At 54.5% G+C, this 19,332-nt stretch overlaps 1 protein-coding gene across 50 annotated transcripts; it reads right to left on the minus strand.

Moving 5' to 3' along the window:
* Positions 1-671: 671 nt before the first annotated feature.
* On the minus strand, positions 672-19,332 carry TNNT2 (troponin T2, cardiac type). 50 transcript variants are annotated; one of them, XM_028843815.2, is made up of 17 exons: positions 19,235-19,292; positions 14,878-14,932; positions 13,763-13,773; positions 13,645-13,659; positions 11,430-11,459; positions 9,778-9,855; positions 9,393-9,428; positions 8,455-8,488; positions 7,235-7,295; positions 6,817-6,933; positions 5,921-5,998; positions 4,931-5,041; positions 4,030-4,038; positions 3,557-3,666; positions 2,921-3,011; positions 1,281-1,321; positions 672-913 (listed from the first exon to the last, which is right to left on the minus strand). In XM_028843815.2, the coding sequence occupies exons 2-17, from the start codon at positions 14,916-14,918 to the stop codon at positions 868-870; spliced, it is 909 nt and encodes a 302-aa protein (XP_028699648.2). In that variant the 5' UTR covers positions 14,919-14,932; positions 19,235-19,292; the 3' UTR covers positions 672-867.

A 19,332-nucleotide genomic window follows, 5' to 3' on the forward strand; every position in this document is an offset into this window, starting at 1 on the left:
GAAGGAATCAGGAATTGGGAGAAATTCCATGCCTAGCAAAGGGATGAAGGGTCAAGAGCATGTGTCCTCTCAGGCTTTCCTCTGGAGAGGAGGATGGTGTCCTCTCATCATTTCCTTGTCTTTCTGCCAACTGAAATCCATGCCACCAAGCTGTCCTCTTCAGCTTAGGACCCTGTGGTTTAAGCCCTCGAGGATGTGCAGATCATGGGAGGGGGAAACTGAGGCACCCAGATTAACCCACACCTCTTAACAACTCAGACCTGAATGGCTGCCCAATAAAACCGGCCTTCCTTCCTTCCTCAAGAGCTCCCTGTCCCTCAGACACCTGGTTCCTAGGGCCCTGGCTAGGAGGAGAAAGAGAATGGGAACCATCCAAAGAGGCCTGCATTGTTCTCCAGTGAGTGACTCACACAGGGAATGCTCTGTCCCCCTCAACAGCATTTTTCCCATGTGCTGTTTTGGTGACTTCCAGGAGCTATGATCAGAAGTCCTTTCCACTGCTCTTGCTTCCTGGGCTGTACCTGGGCCCTCCACCCTCTCCCCAGCTGGAGGCAAGCAGGGGGACCAGACAGGGGAAAGCTCCTCCGAGCCTGGCAGATGCCGGGGGCCTGTGAGACCAAGGTCTCACCTCAGTTTCTCTCTCTCTGAAGGGGAAGTGACAGAAATGCCAGTCAGTGTGTGGTGGCTTTTTATTACGGGCGTGAAGTGGGTGTGGGGGCAGGCAGGAGGGGTGGCTCCCACCTAGACCAGCTCCCCATTTCCAAACAGGAGCTGTCCAGGGAGCCCAGGAGGACCCAGGAACTGGGGGAGTGCAGGCCGGAGACAGGTGTGATCGAGGAGCAGATCTTTGGTGAAGGAGGCTGGGCCCTACTTCCAGCGCCCGGTGACTTTGGCCTTCCCGCGGGTCTTGGAGCTGCAGGGGAAGCAGGACCCAGTGACATGGAGACACAGGCAGGGTAGCAGGTCACCATGGGGCTTGGGTAGGATGGGGGTGCCAAAGGTGAGAGGAGCAGCCTGGAGCTGCCTCCAGGGGCAGAATAGGGCAGCAGCCTGAAGCTGGAGGGAGGCTTCTCTGCTCCATATCCCACACCCACCAGCAATCAGAGGCCACAGGGAGAGAAGCACGAGGCCCTGGAGGACCCAGAGAAGGAAACCTGTGGGCTGAAGCAGAGGAGGAAAGCCTGGGAGCCTGGTGCGCTCCAAGGAGTAATGGGATGGCTGGAATGTCGGGAAGGAGGGGACAGGCGGTGGGCTAAGCGAGGATGACCTCAGACACTTACACTTTCTGGTTATCGTTGATCCTGTTTCGGAGAACATTGATCTGCAAGAAAAGTGGGAAAGACAAAGAGCAACACTGAAGCTGATTGGCTCAGGTCCCAGGTGGCCTGGGGATGGGGAGAAGGGGGCTGAGTGCAGTGGTGCAGTAGAAGGAGGAGCATCGAAGAGTAGGAGGAGTTAGGATAGTCAAGGGTTAGGAGGGGCCCGTGTGCCACAGGCAGAAGCCAAGGAGCAGCTTCCAGGATGCCTCATGGGCCTCTCACTGTGGGGTTCCAGGGCCATAGTAGGTTCAGGATGAGAGTCCCATAAGGAGGGCCTCTGAGAGCTGGGCACAAAGCTGGAGGCTGTGTCATGGAGCCCTCCTAGCAGCCCAGCCCAAGACCCCTCTGGGGCTCCCCGACCCAGCTGTCCACCATCCCAGAAGCTGTGCCCTTTGAGGGGTAGCATCCCCATGCACCACCCCTGCAGGGCGCTGCCCCAAAGTTTGGCAAATCTGTGTCCTGTTGGCCAGTACAGAGTTCAGTGTGGAACCAAAAAAAAAAAAGAAAAAAGTGGAAGACGCAGGCCTAGAGAGGCCATAACAATGGCTGACACCTGCTGAGCATTTAGTGGGTGCCAGGCTCTGTCCTGAGCACCTTCCCAGATATGAACCCATAGGACTGCTATGAGGGCATAATAAGTTAATACATGGGACATGCTGGGAACAGTGGTTGGAACACTATAGTAATAACAATAATTAGTATTATCTCTGTAACCCTCACAATCACCCTGTGAAGTAGATCGTAGTGTTACCTGTGGAAATGGAGGCAAGGAAGAGTAGACTAACTCACCCAACGTCACACAGCCAGTGAGGGGCACAGGTCAGGCATTATGGCTCCAAAGTCCATGCCATTGTCACCAGGCAATACAGCCTCTCTCCGTATTGGGAGGTGGGAGTGCCCTGTAGCCACTGGGGCCTGAGCCTGCCCAGGGAAGGGCTTCTTGCCCAGGGAGGAGTGGTTTGGCAGGAGCAGCAGAAGAGACCCTCCAGGGGAAGCTGAATTCTTCCCTTAGTCAGCAAAGGTGCCCCAGGGCCGGGGTTGGGGGGCTGCGTAGGGAAGGGCTGGTACCCAGGTCTGAGCTCAGGGATGTAGCATCCATGTCCTCTAAGCCATTTCCTTGCCTGGTGTGTGTTCGCCTAGGACCCTCATTAGTGCACATAGGACACTGAAAGACTGTGGGCTTGAAGCTCAGCCTAACTGTGCCCACACCAGGGCCTTGGGTGTACACGGGGAGAAGCACCTCTCTGAGGGCAGCCCTCCCCCTCCACTGGGGGTCCTGGCTTGGTGCATCCTGGTCCTTGTATCCAGCTCAGATCACTGAGCTGCTGCCTTGACATGTTAGACACCCCCAGGTTTGGAACCCCAGGAAAGTGTCTCTGCTCAGCACCCGCAAGCTCTCAGACACTTCCAGCAAGCAGTTGTCAACGTGGTGGACATGGTACGCTGCTGAAGGCCAGGCAGCAGGGGCAGATGCAGGAGCTGAAGGGGGCTGGTGGGTGATAGGGACAGGGACCCAGGGACCTGCAGCAGTATTATGGGACGCAGTGAACCAGGAGGAGCGTGAGATGGAGACGCTGGGCGGGGACAGCATGGCAGCCCACCTCGTATTTCTGCTGCTTGAACTTCTCCTGCAAGTCGAACTTCTCTGCCTCCAAGTTATGGATGCTCTGCCACAGCTCCTTGGCCTTCTCCCTGCGCAGGCAAGGGTGGGAATGGGATGAGGGCCAGTAAGGAAGGGCCCTCCTGGGCCTCCGTCCTGGTCCCGGCCCACCCCCCAGGGTTCCAGCCCTCCTTGCCACCTCCAGGCCTGCCAAGGGTACCCCAGCCCACCCCCTGGGCCTGACCCAGCCTGGGGACCAGACGGCAGCACCCAGTGCTCAGGAATGGACACCAGGGGCTGCCAGGGCAAAGTTCCAAGAACAAACAGGGAGCAGGAGAAGCCCTTCTGGCGCAGGAGAGCATCTAGTTCAATCCCCTGTACTGACACCCGTGTGCAGGTGGGTAAGATGAAGCTCAGAGAGGTGGGGCACCTGCTCAGTTCTCTTTGCCCATCAACAAAGCCCAGAAAGGAGCTGGCCCCACCTGCTGGAGCCCAGCTCTGGTCCCACCAAATTTGCCGTGGGAAAATATGTGAGGCAGTCACGCCCTCTGGTGGCTCATACAAGAAGTGTCCTCGGCCCGACCCCTCCCGGAGCAGATGCGGGCAGTGCCCCAGGACCCCTCCTCCCAGCCCCCACCTCAGCTGATCTTCATTCAGGTGGTCGATGGCCAGCACCTTCCTCCTCTCAGCCAGAATCTTCTTCTTCTTTTCCCGCTCGGTCTGCCTCTTCCCACTTTTCCGCTCTGTCTGAAGGGTGTGGAAAGCAGAGAACACTGACCAGATTGCCCCCCTCCCTGTCCGCTAACCCTCCCCAAACCCCGTGGGGGTGGAGCAAGGCCTGTAGGAGGGCCAGGTTCTTATGCTCGTCTTCCTGCCACACCCCACACTACCAACTACATGCATTCCCTGGGGAAACTGAGGTGGGGCAAGGAGGATCACGTCAGCCTCTTCCTTCTTTGCCTAACTAATCTCTTCCACTTCTCACCAGCTTCCCCCCGTCCCTAGCCAGCCCAATCTCTTCACTCCTCCCCTCCAGCAAGGCGCCTTTCCCTCCCAGGGAGCTCCCCAAAACTATGGGGAGGAAGAACGCGTGAGGTTTTTGGTACCCACCTGGGCCTGCTAAACCGGGAAACCATGAGAGAGAGGCCCAGAGAAAAAGACCAAGACGGCAACAGAGACACAGAGAGAAGGCGGGAAGACAAAGGCAAAGAGACACGGAAGAGAAGATTCAGACACTCGCTGTAGGCAGCCGGGTTTACTAGGACGTGGGTCTGGGGGTTACAGCAGGGGCTGTTTGATAGACTTTGATGCCAAAGTCTTGGCTGGTGTGGTCACCATGGGGACAGAGGCAGGGGGTGGCCTAGTTCTGAGCTGGGGACTAAGCTGGAAATCTAAGAAAATGTTTTGATTCCTTCCCTACCCAGAGAAAATAAATTTCACATACCCCTCCTCCCTTGAGACTGGAGGATCTAGGAGGAATGGGGCCCAAAAGTTAGGGATGGAGAGTCAGTTTCCAGGAACAAACCACCTCACATCTGTGCGGCACATAGACACTTTCCATGGTAGCTCATCTGGGCTTCTCAAAGCATCAAGGCAGACAATACAAGTGCCAGTTAAGGAAACTGAGGCTCAGAGGTTGCAAAAGCTCACACAACTGTATGTGGCAGAGTTGGGTCTCCAACTAGAGCTCTGACTATAGGCACTAGGCTCTTCCAGCTGCACCCAGCCTCCTTGAGGGATCCTGAGCACTGCTGGGGCCAGGCATGGGGAACGCCACTGGTGCCCCAGGCTCTGCCTGTAGCCCCTATCCCAGCAGGCCCCTCCTAGTGCAAGCCACGGTCAGGCTGAAAACCAGCTCAGGGGCTGGGCATGAGGAGACCTCAGTCTCCCACCCACAACAGCTGGGAATCTCTTCCTGGGATCTGACCTAAAGTCTACCTGCTGCAGTGGACACCTCATTCCTCAGGGCTATACCAGGACCTCCTGGCGACCCCTGCTGCTCCCCACCTACCTTCTGGATGTAACCCCCAAAATGCATCATGTTGGACAAAGCCTTCTTCTTCCGGGCCTCATCCTCAGCCTTCCTCCTGTTCTCCTCCTCCTCTCGTCGAGCCCTCTCTTCCTGATTTACAGCAAGGAGGAAGAAAGCAAATTAGGGGAAAGGACGGGAAACCCCGATTCTGGGCTGAAGCTTATGGTCTTTATGGGTGAGCTCAGCTTTCTGTCCGCTGGGCAAGGAGCTTTCTGAGGGGTTAGCTCCCAGCACAGGGTTGGCCCACAGGAGTCCACTGACTGAGAAATGACTGTGTGAATGAATGAGGTCTTGATTCCCAAATGTGAGGTCTCGTCACCCCCTCAAGCTGGGAGTGCCCCTGGAAGACCTGTTGCTCTGGAAATGCCTTCAGCAGCTGCAAGGAAGAAAGCTACAGGGCCTTCAGTTCCCACGAAGTCTGCACTGGGGAAGGCATGAGGGCTGGAGAGTGTTATAAAATAACATGTTCATAAGGACCCAGGCATTTCTCTCTTGTTTGCTGATACATTGTCAGAACCAAGACAATGCCCAGCACTTCCTAGGTTGATATTGATTTTTTTTTTTTTTTTTTTTTTTTGAGATGGAGTTTCGCTCTTGTTGCCCAGGCTGGAGTGCAGTGGCATGATCTCGGCTCACCGCAACCTCTGCCTCCTGGGTTCAAGTGATTCTCGTGTCTCAGCCTCCCAAGTAGCTGGGAGTACAGGCATGTGCTACCACCGTCAGCTGATTTTGTATTTTTAGTAGAGACGGGGTTTCTCCATTTGGTCAGGCCAGCATCGAACTCCCAACCTCAGGTGATCCGCCCACCTTGGCCTCCCTAAGTGCTGGGATTGCAGGCGTGAGCCACCGCACCCGGCCAATATTGTCTCTTGACTGATTTCATTCATGTTGATGAAGAGAGGGGTCTGGGGGCCCAGCGGGAGCTGGGAGCATGGGGGTCTCCATGGGCCTGGGCTGGGGGTCACTCACAGCCAGGCGGTTCTGCCGCTCCTTCTCCCGCTCATTCCGGATGCGCTGCTGTTCGGCCCGCTCTGCCCGACGTCTCTCCTAAGGCGAAGAGGCAAAGCCCACCCAGGTGTGCATAGGGAGAAGGTGACATTGCAGGTACAGAAACCTGCATGGTGTGGCAAGGGAATTCCTGGGGGGGTTCCTCCCAGAGTGTTGAAGCAGTGGTGCCCGGCCTCCAAGGGCCTCCACTTTCAGCCAGCTCCATGGACATGCACAGCAGGGTACCTGCGGTGACCCATCTCCAACATTCCTCATGGTGAGACTGCCCTCCACAATTGGGAAACATCAGGCAGGCTCCTCCTGAGCTCTGCCCTCACCTGCATCCCACCCTGCCCTGGCAGCTGCTCTGTGCCATATGCTTGGATAGATGGCCAAGTCATTGCTCCAGCCAGAGCAGCATATCTGTGGGAAGGCAAGTTTGATGGGGAGAAACAAAAGCAATCAAAGCAGCCTCCATGATCTGCAGGAGAAGGATGTGGGATTCTGCAGGTCACACTCAAGTTCCCTTCATCTGTAGGGGAAAAGGAGGCAAGGGCAGGGGTGGGGCAGCAGGCCTGTGACCAACCAGTCCATAGCCTGGGCCTGAATTAGGCCCTGGGGAGGCCTGAAACAGATCAGACTCAGCTCTGGCAGTCAAGGAGCATCCAGTTGGGTTGGGGAGAGCAGGCAGGGACCCAAGACACCAGTCAGGGCTGCAGGAGCTGTGCAGAGTGCTGGAGAGCCCCTGAAGGAGAGCTCACACCCAGCTGGGTTTGAGGCACCAGGGAAGGCTGTCTGGAGGAGGTGGGGCCTCGCGAAAGGGAAGGAGGACAGACTGGGCCATCAGAGAACATTAGGTGGGCAGACTGGACACCTACGATCCTGTCCTTCAGAGAAACGAGCTCCTCCTCCTCCTTCTTCCTGTTCTCAAAGTGAGCCTCAATCAGCGCCTGCAACTCATTCAGGTCCTTCTCCATGCGCTTCCGGTGGATGTCCTGTGGGTGGACCACTGCGGCTCAGAGGCTGCCCCTCCAAAGAGGCCAGGGGAGAGATGGGTGGGCTAGACACACCCCACCACAATGCAGAAGACCTCTGGCAGGGTCTGGCGCCTGGTCAGGGAAGGGGCAACTGTGGCCTGAACCCAGGACCACACTCATGGACGGGCACCCACCCTGGCCGGTGCTGCACCCATCCCACCTGTGCTCTACCACAGCCCCAGGTCACAAAATCTCTGTCACTGGGGGCCCTTGGGACTATCCCCAGCCCAGGCCTGCTCAACCCACAGCCACCACTCACATCAAAGTCCACTCTCTCTCCATCGGGGATCTTGGGAGGCACCAAGTTGGGCATGAACGACCTGTTGGAGAGAAGAATAGTCAGTGAGCATCAGCCCCATTCTGGACCCAGGGACTAAGAGTGTCCAGGACAGGGTCCTACTCCTTCCTAGAGAATCTTCCAGCACTGCCCCCACCAACCACAACAATGATATTAACACTGATGTCAACAATGGCAGTCCTCAGCCTTGCTCAGCACCTGGGAAAGCACAAAGCTCTTTCACATATGCCATTTCACTTCATGCTCATGATATGCCCATGAAGTAGGTATTGTTAATCTCACTTGGGAGAACTGAGGCTCAGGGAGGTAGAGTGACTTGCTCAAAGCTACACAACTTGGAATCCAAGAATCTGTGACAAGATGGCATGCTTGTCGGACTCCAAATCCCCTGGTGGACCCCGCAGACACTCGCCATGAACCCGGGATTCTTGCAGTTTGGTCCTAGTGCCACCACATACTGAGACCCAGGGGGTTCTCTGATTCTTCGTATCTCCATCTTCCCCCAGCTGTGTGGAGCTGAAATGAGATACCGCAGTGCACAAGAGGCCAGGAAAGGGAAAGGCACTGGACAAATGAACTGATCTGGGATGTCTTGGGCTGGTTTCAGAAGCCCCCACTGAAATGGGAAGAGCCTGTGAGTGGGAAGAGGTGCCATCTGCTGGCAGGGTTGGCATCATCAAAAGGGAAATGCTCCCTATAGCCCAGCCCCCCAGCAGACACCACCTCCAGGTGGGTTTCACGTGTGTGGCACCAAGCCGCCCTGCCCTGCCCTGCCCCCTCTCAGCTCTCTGAAGCCGCCATGCCTAGGCTGGCACGGTTTCATTGTTTAGCTCCCCACAATTTGCTTCCCTTTATCCCCAGGTCCCACTTCGGCCATGGAGGAAGGTGTTCTGGCCATACTGTGAGAGAGGAGAGTGTCTGTTCAGGGCACTTCATCTAGAAGAACATAGCCTCAGCCCTGCCAGGGTGCAGGATCAGTGATGGAGTGTTGGGTGGAATTCAGCCCTCACTCCCTTAGGAAGAGATCCTTGTGCAGTATACAACTTGTACAACTGTATGTGGTAGTCTGTGCCCAACAAACCCCCAGCCCATGCCCACTGCCCCTATTGCATCCCTGTTCCATCATTATCCTCTCTCCCTGAGCCTCTGCTCCTGACTCTACCCAGATGCATCCCACTCACCTGGGCTTGGGTTTGGACTCCTCCATTGGGCCATCTGGAGGAGACAGAAGCACACAGCCATGGGTCAGGGGGCCCCAGATGTGGTCCCAACTCCACCCTCGATGAGCTAGACCCCTGTGGATTTGCATTTCCCCAGCTGCACAGAGAGTCCCTCCCGGCACTGGGGAGCCTGATTCCAGAAGCATCCAGGAGAATAAAGGCAGCAGGGGCTGCAGATGCCACACTCCCTCTCCCATAGAGTTCTGCAGGGCACACACTCATGCAGTGTGGAATTTCACACAAAGCCTTCTCTCACTCATCAGTTCTGGGCAAAGCAATTTTGCTTCTTTTGGGCTTCACAGTGGGGAGGATTCCTTTGGAAAGGTCCCCAGGGGTCCTGGCCCTAGAATCCCTTCCCAGGTCTTTGCCTCCTTTGTTACCCCCTGGACTTCCTGGTAGCCACAGGGCAGAAGCTGATGACATGATTCCAAGCCCCAGCTGGTTGTCCCCTCCCCTCTGGAGAAGTGACTGGGACCACCTAGAACCCTGGTGAAGGCTGCAGCATGACGATGACTGCAGCAGTGGCCCACCATGACCATCTATGCATTGGGATTTCATCCTACGGATGCCACATCCTACAAGTGACTTCACCTAAGCTCTAGGAGCTTCATGTGTAGATATGACTTCTGGGTCCCATTGCTCTGTCCAGACCAGGGGGCTGGACAATGGTCCCCTCTCCCACTGGGTGCCACCAATGCAGCTTCTCTGGGAGGAGAAGGGGCAAAGTTTAAAGCTCAACATCTAAAACTTCAGAAGTGCCACCAAGTTCTGTCCTCTCCTCTCCCAAACCCTCTCAGTGTACACCCACTTCCCTGGAAGGAGCACGGTGGGCATTCTCCTCCAAAGCTGCGGGGAGGGGCTCCTTTGCCTCCCTTGTACCTCTCTCCTGATATCCTTACCTTCAGCTTCCTTTGCTTCCTCTTCTTCTCCATCTTCTAAATGAAACACGAGAAATCAATCAAGGTCCTTGTTCTGAGCTCAAGTCCCCCCATCCCACCAAGAGCCTCCCCAACAAATAAGTCCTAGCTAAGATGCACGCTGTTGGTTTTTGGGGTCACAGAGCTGTGTCTCGCACGCACATTCCCCTGGACCCAAGACTCTGCCTGACACAAGAGAAGGGCTGAGTCAACGTTTGTTGACTGGGCAATCAACAGTTGAATCTTAGCCAATAGGAGAATCAGGTGCACATGGGAAAGCCTGTTCTGGGGTTTCTTACTGCCTAGGAATGGCTCCGGGGGCTCTCACCACCCCCTGAGGTCCCTGCACCCTCATCCAGAGACTTACCTTCTGCCCTGGTCTCCTCGGTCTCAGCCTCTGCTTCAGCCCCATCCTCAGCATCCTCTTCTGCTGCCTCCTCCTGCTCTAGAGAAGTGAAGCAGACAGAGTGAAGAAGCAGGCCCCACTCATGCTATCAGGCAGAACCCAGAGCAGAGAACAGGCAGTGGGGAGTGGGGATGGGGGTCAAGACATCCAGGTCCAGACGAATTTGGGGACAACCAACGTGAATGCCAGGGGGCTGCCATTCTTGGTTTTGACTGTCAGCTGCCTCCTCCCACCCAGCTTAGCCCCACTCATCCCAGAGACCTCTCTGATGACAGGACTCCACCTCCTTCCCCAACTTTCCAGCCCAGAAGTTCCACCCCGTGTCTGGCACCACAGAACATGCCCTGCTTAAGCTGAGGTGTCCGGAAGCTCCTGTCCTGAACCTAGTGACTCTAGACACCCTCAATCCACATCTCAAAGAAATCAAAAGAGTATGACTGTGTGGCTGGATGGTGCGCCCAACATCTGGATCTTCATACTATCCAGAAAGTGGACAGGATTTTTCTATTTTTATCCATTTGTTTGGCAGGATGTGGCCCCCATCTCAATCAGGCACTTGGAGTAGACAGACAGACACAGATAAGGGAGACAGGATGCTGCCTGGCCTGGGCTCTGCCTGTAGGAAGTGTTCTGTGATGCCTGTTCACTGATGCACTGGGAAGTGGGTGCCTCTTGGCAGAGGGAGAAGAAAAAGCCTCAGGCAGGAGGAAGACACCATCATGGGAGAAGGGTCGGCCTTCATCCTCTCTGTCCTCCCTTCCCAGGTCTGAGTCCTCTCTGAAGCCTGGAGATGCCTTTTCTTTGATCCCTGCAGGAGTCTTGCCTCAAAATGATCCTTCTAGGTGTGAAAGCAGAGGGCTAGCGAGGAAGGACATGGCCATTGTGGGGTTCACCTTTAGGCCATCCTGTTCACACCTCTGCCACCTCATCTGACATGTCACTTCTCTGTACAATATACCCCACCCCACCCAGTGGCCATGCCACATCCCAAGGATGGGGAGCTTACTATCTCCCCAGCACACCGACTGCATCTTGAGATATCACTGTCAGGACGCACTTTCTAAAATTACGCCCTGGTCTCACTCTCTTGTCTTGGTCCTGTGCTCCCCATCAGCAGGGCGCATCTGAAGGCTGACGTCATGTCCTTCCTGCTCTGGCTATTTCCAGTCTCCCTGGCTGTTCTCCAGAGGACTTTGTCCCCAGACCCCCCAATCAACACCCTGGACACCCTGCCTGGCGCTGTCCAGCTCCTAAGGAGCGTCAAGCACGGAACACTGGGATGTGCGCGGGGGCAGAGTGGCGCTGCTGGCTTCCAGATGCCAGGCCCCCTCTATGGCCACATTTGGAGCAGTTTGGGAGACCAGCCAACCTGGGTCCCTCCCACCGCCCAGCCCAGGGAAAGGATCAGGAACCAGGAAGAGGAGCCAGTGGCCCTGAGGGTCAGGCATGATGAGCAACTCAGAACTGTGATCCTGGTCCCTGGGACGACTGACCCACTCCATCCCTGACCCCAACTCCCACCCCCCAGCCCCCAGAGCAGGGCCCCTGGACAAGCAGGCTGTACTCGGGACAGCAGGCAGCAGAAAGCACCACAGAAGGAAAGGCTGTACTACCGTCTTCATCCTCTCTCCAGTCTTCCTCTTCTGAGGTTCAGGGAGTGGCCGCAGCGGAGGGGAAAAGCGAGACAGGTTAGTCTAGGAGCAGAGAGCCCAGGGCAGGAGCAGCCACCCAGCGCAGTGGTTTTAAGAGTGTGGGCTTTGGAGTTAGGCCGGCGTTCCAATTCCCAAGCCACTACTTTCCAGCAACAGGGGCAACTCTCTTCTCAGTTGCTTCCCTGAGCCTCAGGTGCCTCATCAGTAAAATGGGGATCATTCTGCTCACTTCTCAGCCCTAGTGAGGACTGAATGACCTACCACGCATAGAGCGCCCAGCAGGTGCCTGGCATAGGAGGAGCACGCTATCTGTGGTAACTGCACTGCCTCTAGACGACAGAGCCTCGGCTTCCTTCTTACGAAGACAGAGGCCCCTAAAGAGCGGAGAGTGGGGGATAATTCACTCCCATCAAATTTCCTGCCCTTAACGAGCATGCCCATGTTCCTGCTCTGAATGAGGCTCTTGGGTATTCTGCAAACCATGTCCAGTTTCCAGAAGCCACACTTTAGAAAGGCTCACTGGAGAGCCTGGCCCCAGGGGAGATTTGCCCAGCCTTTTGGGAGGAGGCTGCCCCACCTGAGAAGGGTCCAGCATTATAACCCTAAGGAAAGAGGCTGCATCTACAACAGTTGTTCTATGTACAAATATCTGCCCAAAAAACAGTTCCAGCAAGTGGAACAATTTCTCTCCTGGAAGAAGGACACTTGGCACTATCTATCCTGCAGGCTTAGCGGACACCCATCTAGAGGTTGCTCTCTCTTGATCATTTGCAGCCAGATCCTCAGCTGTGTGGGAGGCGGGTCTCATCTATTCACGGCAAGCAAGGCAGATGCTACATGGCTCAGACCCCAGTGCAGTGGAGAATGACTCTGTTAACTCACAGCCAAATTCTACCGTGTGTGGCAGGCAGATTGGTCCCAAATCCAGAGATCTATGTCACTAACTCCACCACCCCAAACCTGTTACAAGGAAGTGGGAAATCCTCCAAAACAAAGGAAGGGCCACCATATCAAGAGTCTGTTCAGGGAACACAGCAGAATTTGGAACCAGCTAGATTTTTGATTCAAAAATGTATTTCCAATAGCTTCTGAAGTATCTGGTGTTCTTTGAAAACCAAAAAAGATGCCTGTGACCTCTTTCAGTTTCTCCTGTGACTTTCTCTTCTGTCTCCTCTTTGGCCAGACACCCCTGGAACAGCCCTAAATGTGCAGGAGGGTCCCCATTTTCCCTAGGAGCCATGGGGAGCAAAGGAGGGGCCATCTGAGCTCCCCCCTTGGACCTTCATAGAGACCCTTCTCCTAATGTCTACACGCCACAGGCTGAAGTGATACCTGAGCCACTAAAAGGCAGGGTCCACCTGCCTGGGGTGTAGGGGGAGGACTGGCATGAAGCCTCTGAATCACTTCCATGCACCAAGCTCTCAGGAAGAAGGAAAAGTGAGGGCATTCTTTCAGAGAGATGTGGGACCCCCAGCTGAGGAGGGCAAGGGGTTAACCGATCAGAATAGGAGCAGCAAGAGGGGCCTCTGCAAGCTCAGAGTCATAACAAAGCTTCATGCCGAGATAAGACTTCTCAGATCACTGAGCAATTTCATACTCACAATCGCATTTGAGAAATTACTAAATGGAATCTTTCAGGGTGTATCATGGCATTGTGGTTATGTTTTTTTAAGTAGTACTTATCTCTTAGAGATACAGTGTAGCGAAATCTTGAAGCATGAAATGACATGGTGCCTGGGAACAATTTTGGACGTCTGCTCTAAAATAACTGGGGGAAGGCGGAGTATAGAGGAAAGAAGATTGGCCCTAAGATGATGATTGTTGAAGCTGGTAATGGGTACATTGGGCAGGGGGAGCATTATTATTATTATTGCTACCTTTATATGCATTTAAAATTTCCCATGATAAAAGGGAAAAGAAGCAAAAGTAATTGGGAAAAGTGGTCACTGGGTTTGAAGCAAATGACAGACAGAAGAGACAGGTTTAAATTGTTTGCCTCAAGACCCGAGCAACCCAGATAGGACTGATTCCCATTTTAGAAGGCACCGTTGTTGGAGGATCTTGCTGAGCTGAGAGTGAGGAGCAGGGACAGATGAGCTGCTTTCCCAGGGCTCCCAGGATTTCCACATTCCTGAGCCTGCCCCTTTCTGGCTCTCCATCTGCCTGAGGTACATACCTTCAACAGCTGCTTCTGCTCAGAAGAGAAGTCCAGGCAGCAAGAGAAGAGAGAAGAGGTGGGTCAGTTTCAAACCAGGCTGTCTTTGATCCAAATGAGTACACACGTTTACGCTTACCTTCCTGCTCCCTGAGAGCAACAGGAAACACTGTTAGTAGCTCGCACACATGCACATGCAAACACACATGCCTGCACACATATGTACACATGCATGCATGCACACACATGCACGCACAGGCTTGCACACACTGGCCTTTCCCCAAAGATAATCTCCCCTTTTTTTCCCCTTGTTGGCTAGTGGTGTCCACGCTGCCCTGCCCACCTTGCGATGACACCCACTAGTCTGGCCTGCCCTTCTCATGCAGGGCTGCCTCCTACCATCCTCGGCAAGCCTCCGCCCCGGCCAGCTTCGTCTCACCAGCTTTCTGCTCACTTACTCTTTCCATCTTTGCCCAGGCTGTATCCCTTTCTAGAAAGTCCTGCCCTCTCCCAAATCTCTTATCTCTCCAAATTCTACACAGGTAGGACCTGCCTTCTCCACACAGCCCCCTGACTGTTCCAGCCCCTGATCTCCCTCTCCTCAGAACTCCTGCACTACCAACAGCTCGCCCTCCACACCGGGTCCCATTTGCTAATTTCTTCCCCCAGTTTATGTCTTCATATCTCAACAAGATAGTAAGTTCTGTGAGGGCCGGAGCTGTGCCTATACCTCTGTCTCCTCCCTGGTGACCACTATCCTCCGTAGTTATTGGATTGGCTGTGTCCCGCCCCCTGGTTTCCCTCTGGGACAGGACTGTGGGCAGGGCACTGTCAGGTAGAGGAGGGATCCAAGACGGGGTGATAACACTGGGTTCTGAGCTGGGTTTTGGGGAGCACAATCAGCTCTGTGGCCTCTGGAGAGTCATTGAACCTTCCTCAGTCAGTTTCAGGAGACCCAACGTCTCAGCTTCTCTGTTCATGGCCAGTCCCCTAGCCAGGACTGGCCAAGGACCCCAAAGACCCTGGAGCTGAACCTCTGTGCTTCCCAAAGTCCCTCAGCCTGTGCTCTGCCTGGGATCTACAACCCAGGGGTACAGCAGTGGAAAGGAAATGGCTATATCTCTCCCCAGGGTGCCCAAAACACACATAGCTACTTCTACCCAGAATCCTAGGACAGCTAGGAGGCTCCTGGACCAGGCGTCAGGGCAGCGGGGGGAGGGGACCCCACTCAGGCAGGATGCTCCAGATACTCACTCCTCCTCGTACTCTTCCACCACCTCTTCCGTGTCAGACATGGTCTCTGCTCTCCCTCCAAAAAGAGAAAAAAGTCAGTGCAGGTGCAAAGGGAAGCCTGCCTTCCTCAGAAGAGCTCTGGCCCCTGTTTTACAGAGATCAAAGAGGCCTGGGCTGAATCTAGTTCCACCCCTTATGAGCTGTGCGACCTGCAACAAAAAGCCTCTTTCCTCCCCTGCCAGGGGAGATAGTGACACCCACATGGCAGCAAGGCCACCTGCTGACGTCCCCTTCATTCCTCGCCCCTGAACAGGCAACACTGCCTGGGATGCTGCATTTCCATCTGTGAAACTCAAGACAATGTCTGCAGTTTCTCACCCTTTCCGTCCACTCCGCCCACCCCCACTCCACAGGATCTGTTTGGCACTGCACAAATCTTCACTGCACAAAGGCTCACTGCAGCCTCAACCTTCTGGGCTCAAGCGATTCTCCCACCTCAGCCTCCTGAGTTGCTGGGACTATAGTTGTGCACCACCATGCCCAGCTAATTTTTGTATTTGTAGTAGAGCTGGGATTTTGCCACATTGCCCAGGCTGTTTCGAACTCCTGGGCTCAAGGGATCCTCCTGCCTTAGCCTCTCGAAGTGCTGAGATTACAGGCGTGAGCCACCACACCCATTTCATCTGTGCTGGACAAAAGTGAGACCTGGACAAAAGGTATTTGGGCACCCCAAGAGACCGGCCTGGACAAAATTTATTTAGAGACCCTATCTCTAAATAAATAAATAAAAGCACACAGAAGGGATCCTTGTGGTTTGGGATCTTTTCAGTATGTCCACTATGGTGATGGATACATGAACCTACACAGGTTAAAGTTGTTTAGAGTTTCTCACACACAAGGTGCAATTGTGGGCAAATCTGAATAAGATCATAGATTGTATTGATGCCAAATCTTGGTTTTGATATTGTACTAGTTTTGCAAATGTTGCCCTTGGGAGAAACTGGGCACAGTGTGTAAGGGCTCGCTATTAAAGACAACTGCATATTAGTCTTTAATTATCTCAATGAAATTCTGATTAAAAAAATGCTCCCCCAGGGAACTCATTCTGAGATCATCTTCTCACTGCACTGGGAACAGATAATCTAGATTCAGATCCTCTTCCATTAGCTTGCTGAGGGTGTTTAGGCAAGTCTTTTTAACATCTCCAAACCTCAGCCCTTTCTCTGTCTCATGGAGATAAAGTGTACACATCCTGGCTACTCAGGGTCTTTATGAGGCTCCAGTTGACATTAACAAAAGGGGAAGGCATTAGGCAATGTCAGGTGTTACAGTGCGCATGTAATCACAGGGAGGGGGCAGACAGCAAGCGCTTGAGTGTGAGACTAATCTCATTTTGAATGCTGGCTCCAGCATGTGTTTGCCTGCGACCTTGGCAAGGTCACTTAACCTCCCTACATCTCAGCTCCCTTTGCTGTGAAATTGCTGTTCTTCTCGGGTAGGTGTGAGGAACAGAGCTGGTGTGAAGTGTAGGCATTTAGCTAATAACTGCTATGACCCAACCCTCCTGGGCCATGACAGTGCACTGCTCCAGGGACACAATCACGTTGTTTGAAATGTGAACAGCAGCCTCTGTTGTAGTGCAATATGCCAGCCCCACAGCCTCCCTGATGTTGGCTTCCAAGGGAGAGAATGGACGGGGTGATGTGACAGTGAGGCTGAAGTGAGGTGGGAGAAGAATGAGAATGATGGCAGGACCACCCTCCAATGCTCCTCCTCTGCTGCCCGCCTTCTGCCCCACTCACGCCTGCCAGCGCTGCAGCACCAATTTCAGACCCAAGCCTCAGGATGAGGCCAGAGGCACATAGATAGTCCTGCTCACTCCCTCACCACCTCTCCCTGCACACCCCCCCAGAGTGGCTGAGACCAACCTCAGGCACTCATCTGTGGACATCCAGCAAGAGCCAGGGCTCTGGTTGGGTGGGGTGATGACCGCCGTAAGGCAGCCTCTTTGAGGCTGAGCCATTCCAAGGCAGCTGCCACTGCCCAGCTGCCCCTCTAGGTGGAGACTGCCCCAGACTCAGCACCCACTGCAGCCCTGGATTGACTGCCTTCAGACCCTGCTCCCATTATGTCCAGTCCTGCTGGGTTAGAAACAAGCACAGCTGCAGCACAGTGGTCCCTCCCCTGCTCCCTCTGCTGGAGCAGGATGAGGACAGTGAGGGAGGAGCCTTGTTTACAAGGAGCTCTGGACCACAGCTCTGAGCCACTTTTTTGCCCCAACCCCCAGGGTGGGGTGGGTGGGTGAGCAAAAGAGACGTCAGCCTCATTCTGCTGAAAAAAAGACTCAAACCCCAGAGAGTCTCCAAATGGGTCTTAGGATGAGCGTGGCCAAAGAGAATAGCCTTCCTAACCCCAGGATGGGTGGGGGTGACAACTGTTACCCAAAGCCCCAGAGGAGCCGCCAGAACTAGTGACTTGAGAACTTGAGGAGCTCCTGCCTGAGCCCCAGAAGGAGCCTGTCCCTCAGTGGGAGGGAGAAAATTCTCGGAGGAACCGTGCATGTCCAGCCTGGGTGCATAGCTTCTAGCTTTCCCTCTCCTCTCCTATTCTGCCCTTCCACCAGTTCAGAGCCACTGGGCATGGTGCTGGGGGCTCACAGGAGGACAGAGCGCTTGGACTCCTCTCCCTGTTCCTGGGAGCACCATCCAGCTCCCAAAAATAGCACGCAGACATGGAGGATGGAGGAGGGCTTTCAGCCAGCCCAGAGGACACCACCACGCCAGTGGCTCAAAGGCAGGACCTGATGCAGAGGAAAGAGGTGGGCTGAGACTGGAGGCTGCAGAATGGGAGAGGGTCAAGAACCTGGCAGGGCAAGGGTCCCAGAATGTCTTGAAACACCTGTGTCCTCACACCCAAGTCCCACCCCCTTCCACAGGCAGCTTTCTAGCCTAACACATTCACAGCCAAGAGATCAGGGTTACCTTTCTTGGAGAGTGAAGCAAAGACAATAGAAGGCATAAAGCATACTGACCTTGGGGTCAAAAAATCTGGGCTTAAAACACAGATTTTGCTGTGTGGCCTTATTTAAGTCACCTAGCCTCTCTGACTTCAGTTAACCAACTATAAAACAGAAGAGCCTTGAGTTCTGTCCTTGTAGAAACAGTCTCCGAGTTTCTGAGAAACACAGGCCCCACCCCTCAGTCCTTGTCCCCAGCATTTGACTGGGATTTTCCTGAGCCAACAGCTGTTAGCCCACCAGGGCAGCGGGGGTAAGGGGATGGGGAGAGAGCAGGAGGAGTGGAAGTGGCGGGCAGAAAGTAGGAGGCAGCAGGCAACCTGATCCTCTCAGATTCCACTTTTGCAGGGAGAAGGAAGATTCGCCCTCTAAGACATGGGTCAGAAAAGGAATTTGGGAGGGCAGGTAGCTTCCTGGCTACAGCAGGCCAGGAATGTGCTCTGAAATTCCTTACACACCAGGCAACCCCCTCCCCGAATAGTCTTCAGCCTGCCCAGGAGAAACTAGAAACCAAGGGAATGTTTCTCTACCACTCCTGGGCACAGAGCAAGGCCTGTCCCAAGATGGGGTGTTGGGGTGGGGTGGGACAAGGGTTACACTTACAAGGACCCAGGTTAAACCCTTTAATGCCAACCAGCTGGGCTCACACCCAAGGAGAGGTTCTCCCAGTGAGGCCTTTCCCCATCTGCCCCTCAAGTGCAGCTCAGTTCAGGGTCCTCTCTGGGAGGGAATGGCACTGAGTCAGTGGCATCAAATGGAATTCCTGCCTCGGCCTGGAGAGGCGCTGCAGTGGACCCTGCACATCTGGTGGTTCTCAGTGCTTCCAGGACAGTTTCTGAGTTCCTGGCCTTGAGAATATGACCAGGGGACTCACCTGACTGATAGGGCTGCAGTCTCACTCTGCTCTCTGGGACTCAAGAAGGACCTGCGTGGAAAGCTATAGGTGACCCTTGGCCTGGAACAAGCAATTTGGGGGAGTCCCTATTGGTTAGAGCTTCATTGTATTTAGAGCAGGCAGAGGCCTAGCAAATATTTAGCCCACTCTACAGATGAGAAAACTGAGGCCTGGAGAGGGAAAGTGCCTCACCCAAGAGTTTACAACTCTACATCTTTAGTGGCAGGTCCAGGACTCCAACCCTGGTCTCCAATGGCCACATGGGATTCTCTCTCTCTGCTCTATTGTACCAATCTTGGAGCCCAGTCCTGGCAACCCCTCCTCTGAAGTGTGACTTCCACCAGGAGGGGCCATGGACTTCTGCAGACACAGGCAGACTCTGGGTAAAGATGCCAGGGCCCAAGACCCTCACATCTCCCCGTCCATTCTCTGTTCTCCTCTTCCCCAGAGCCCTGCCCGAGCCTTACCTCAGAACAGCAGCTGCCGACAGATCCTGGAGGCGTCTGCTCAGCCTCGGCAGGGACTGGGTGAGGCAGAGGATGGAGAGGGCTTTAAGCAGGCATGT

The sequence above is a fragment of the Macaca mulatta genome, chromosome 1 (genome assembly GCF_049350105.2).
Source record: "Macaca mulatta isolate MMU2019108-1 chromosome 1, T2T-MMU8v2.0, whole genome shotgun sequence".
In the NCBI taxonomy this organism is placed as follows: Eukaryota; Metazoa; Chordata; class Mammalia; order Primates; family Cercopithecidae; genus Macaca; species Macaca mulatta.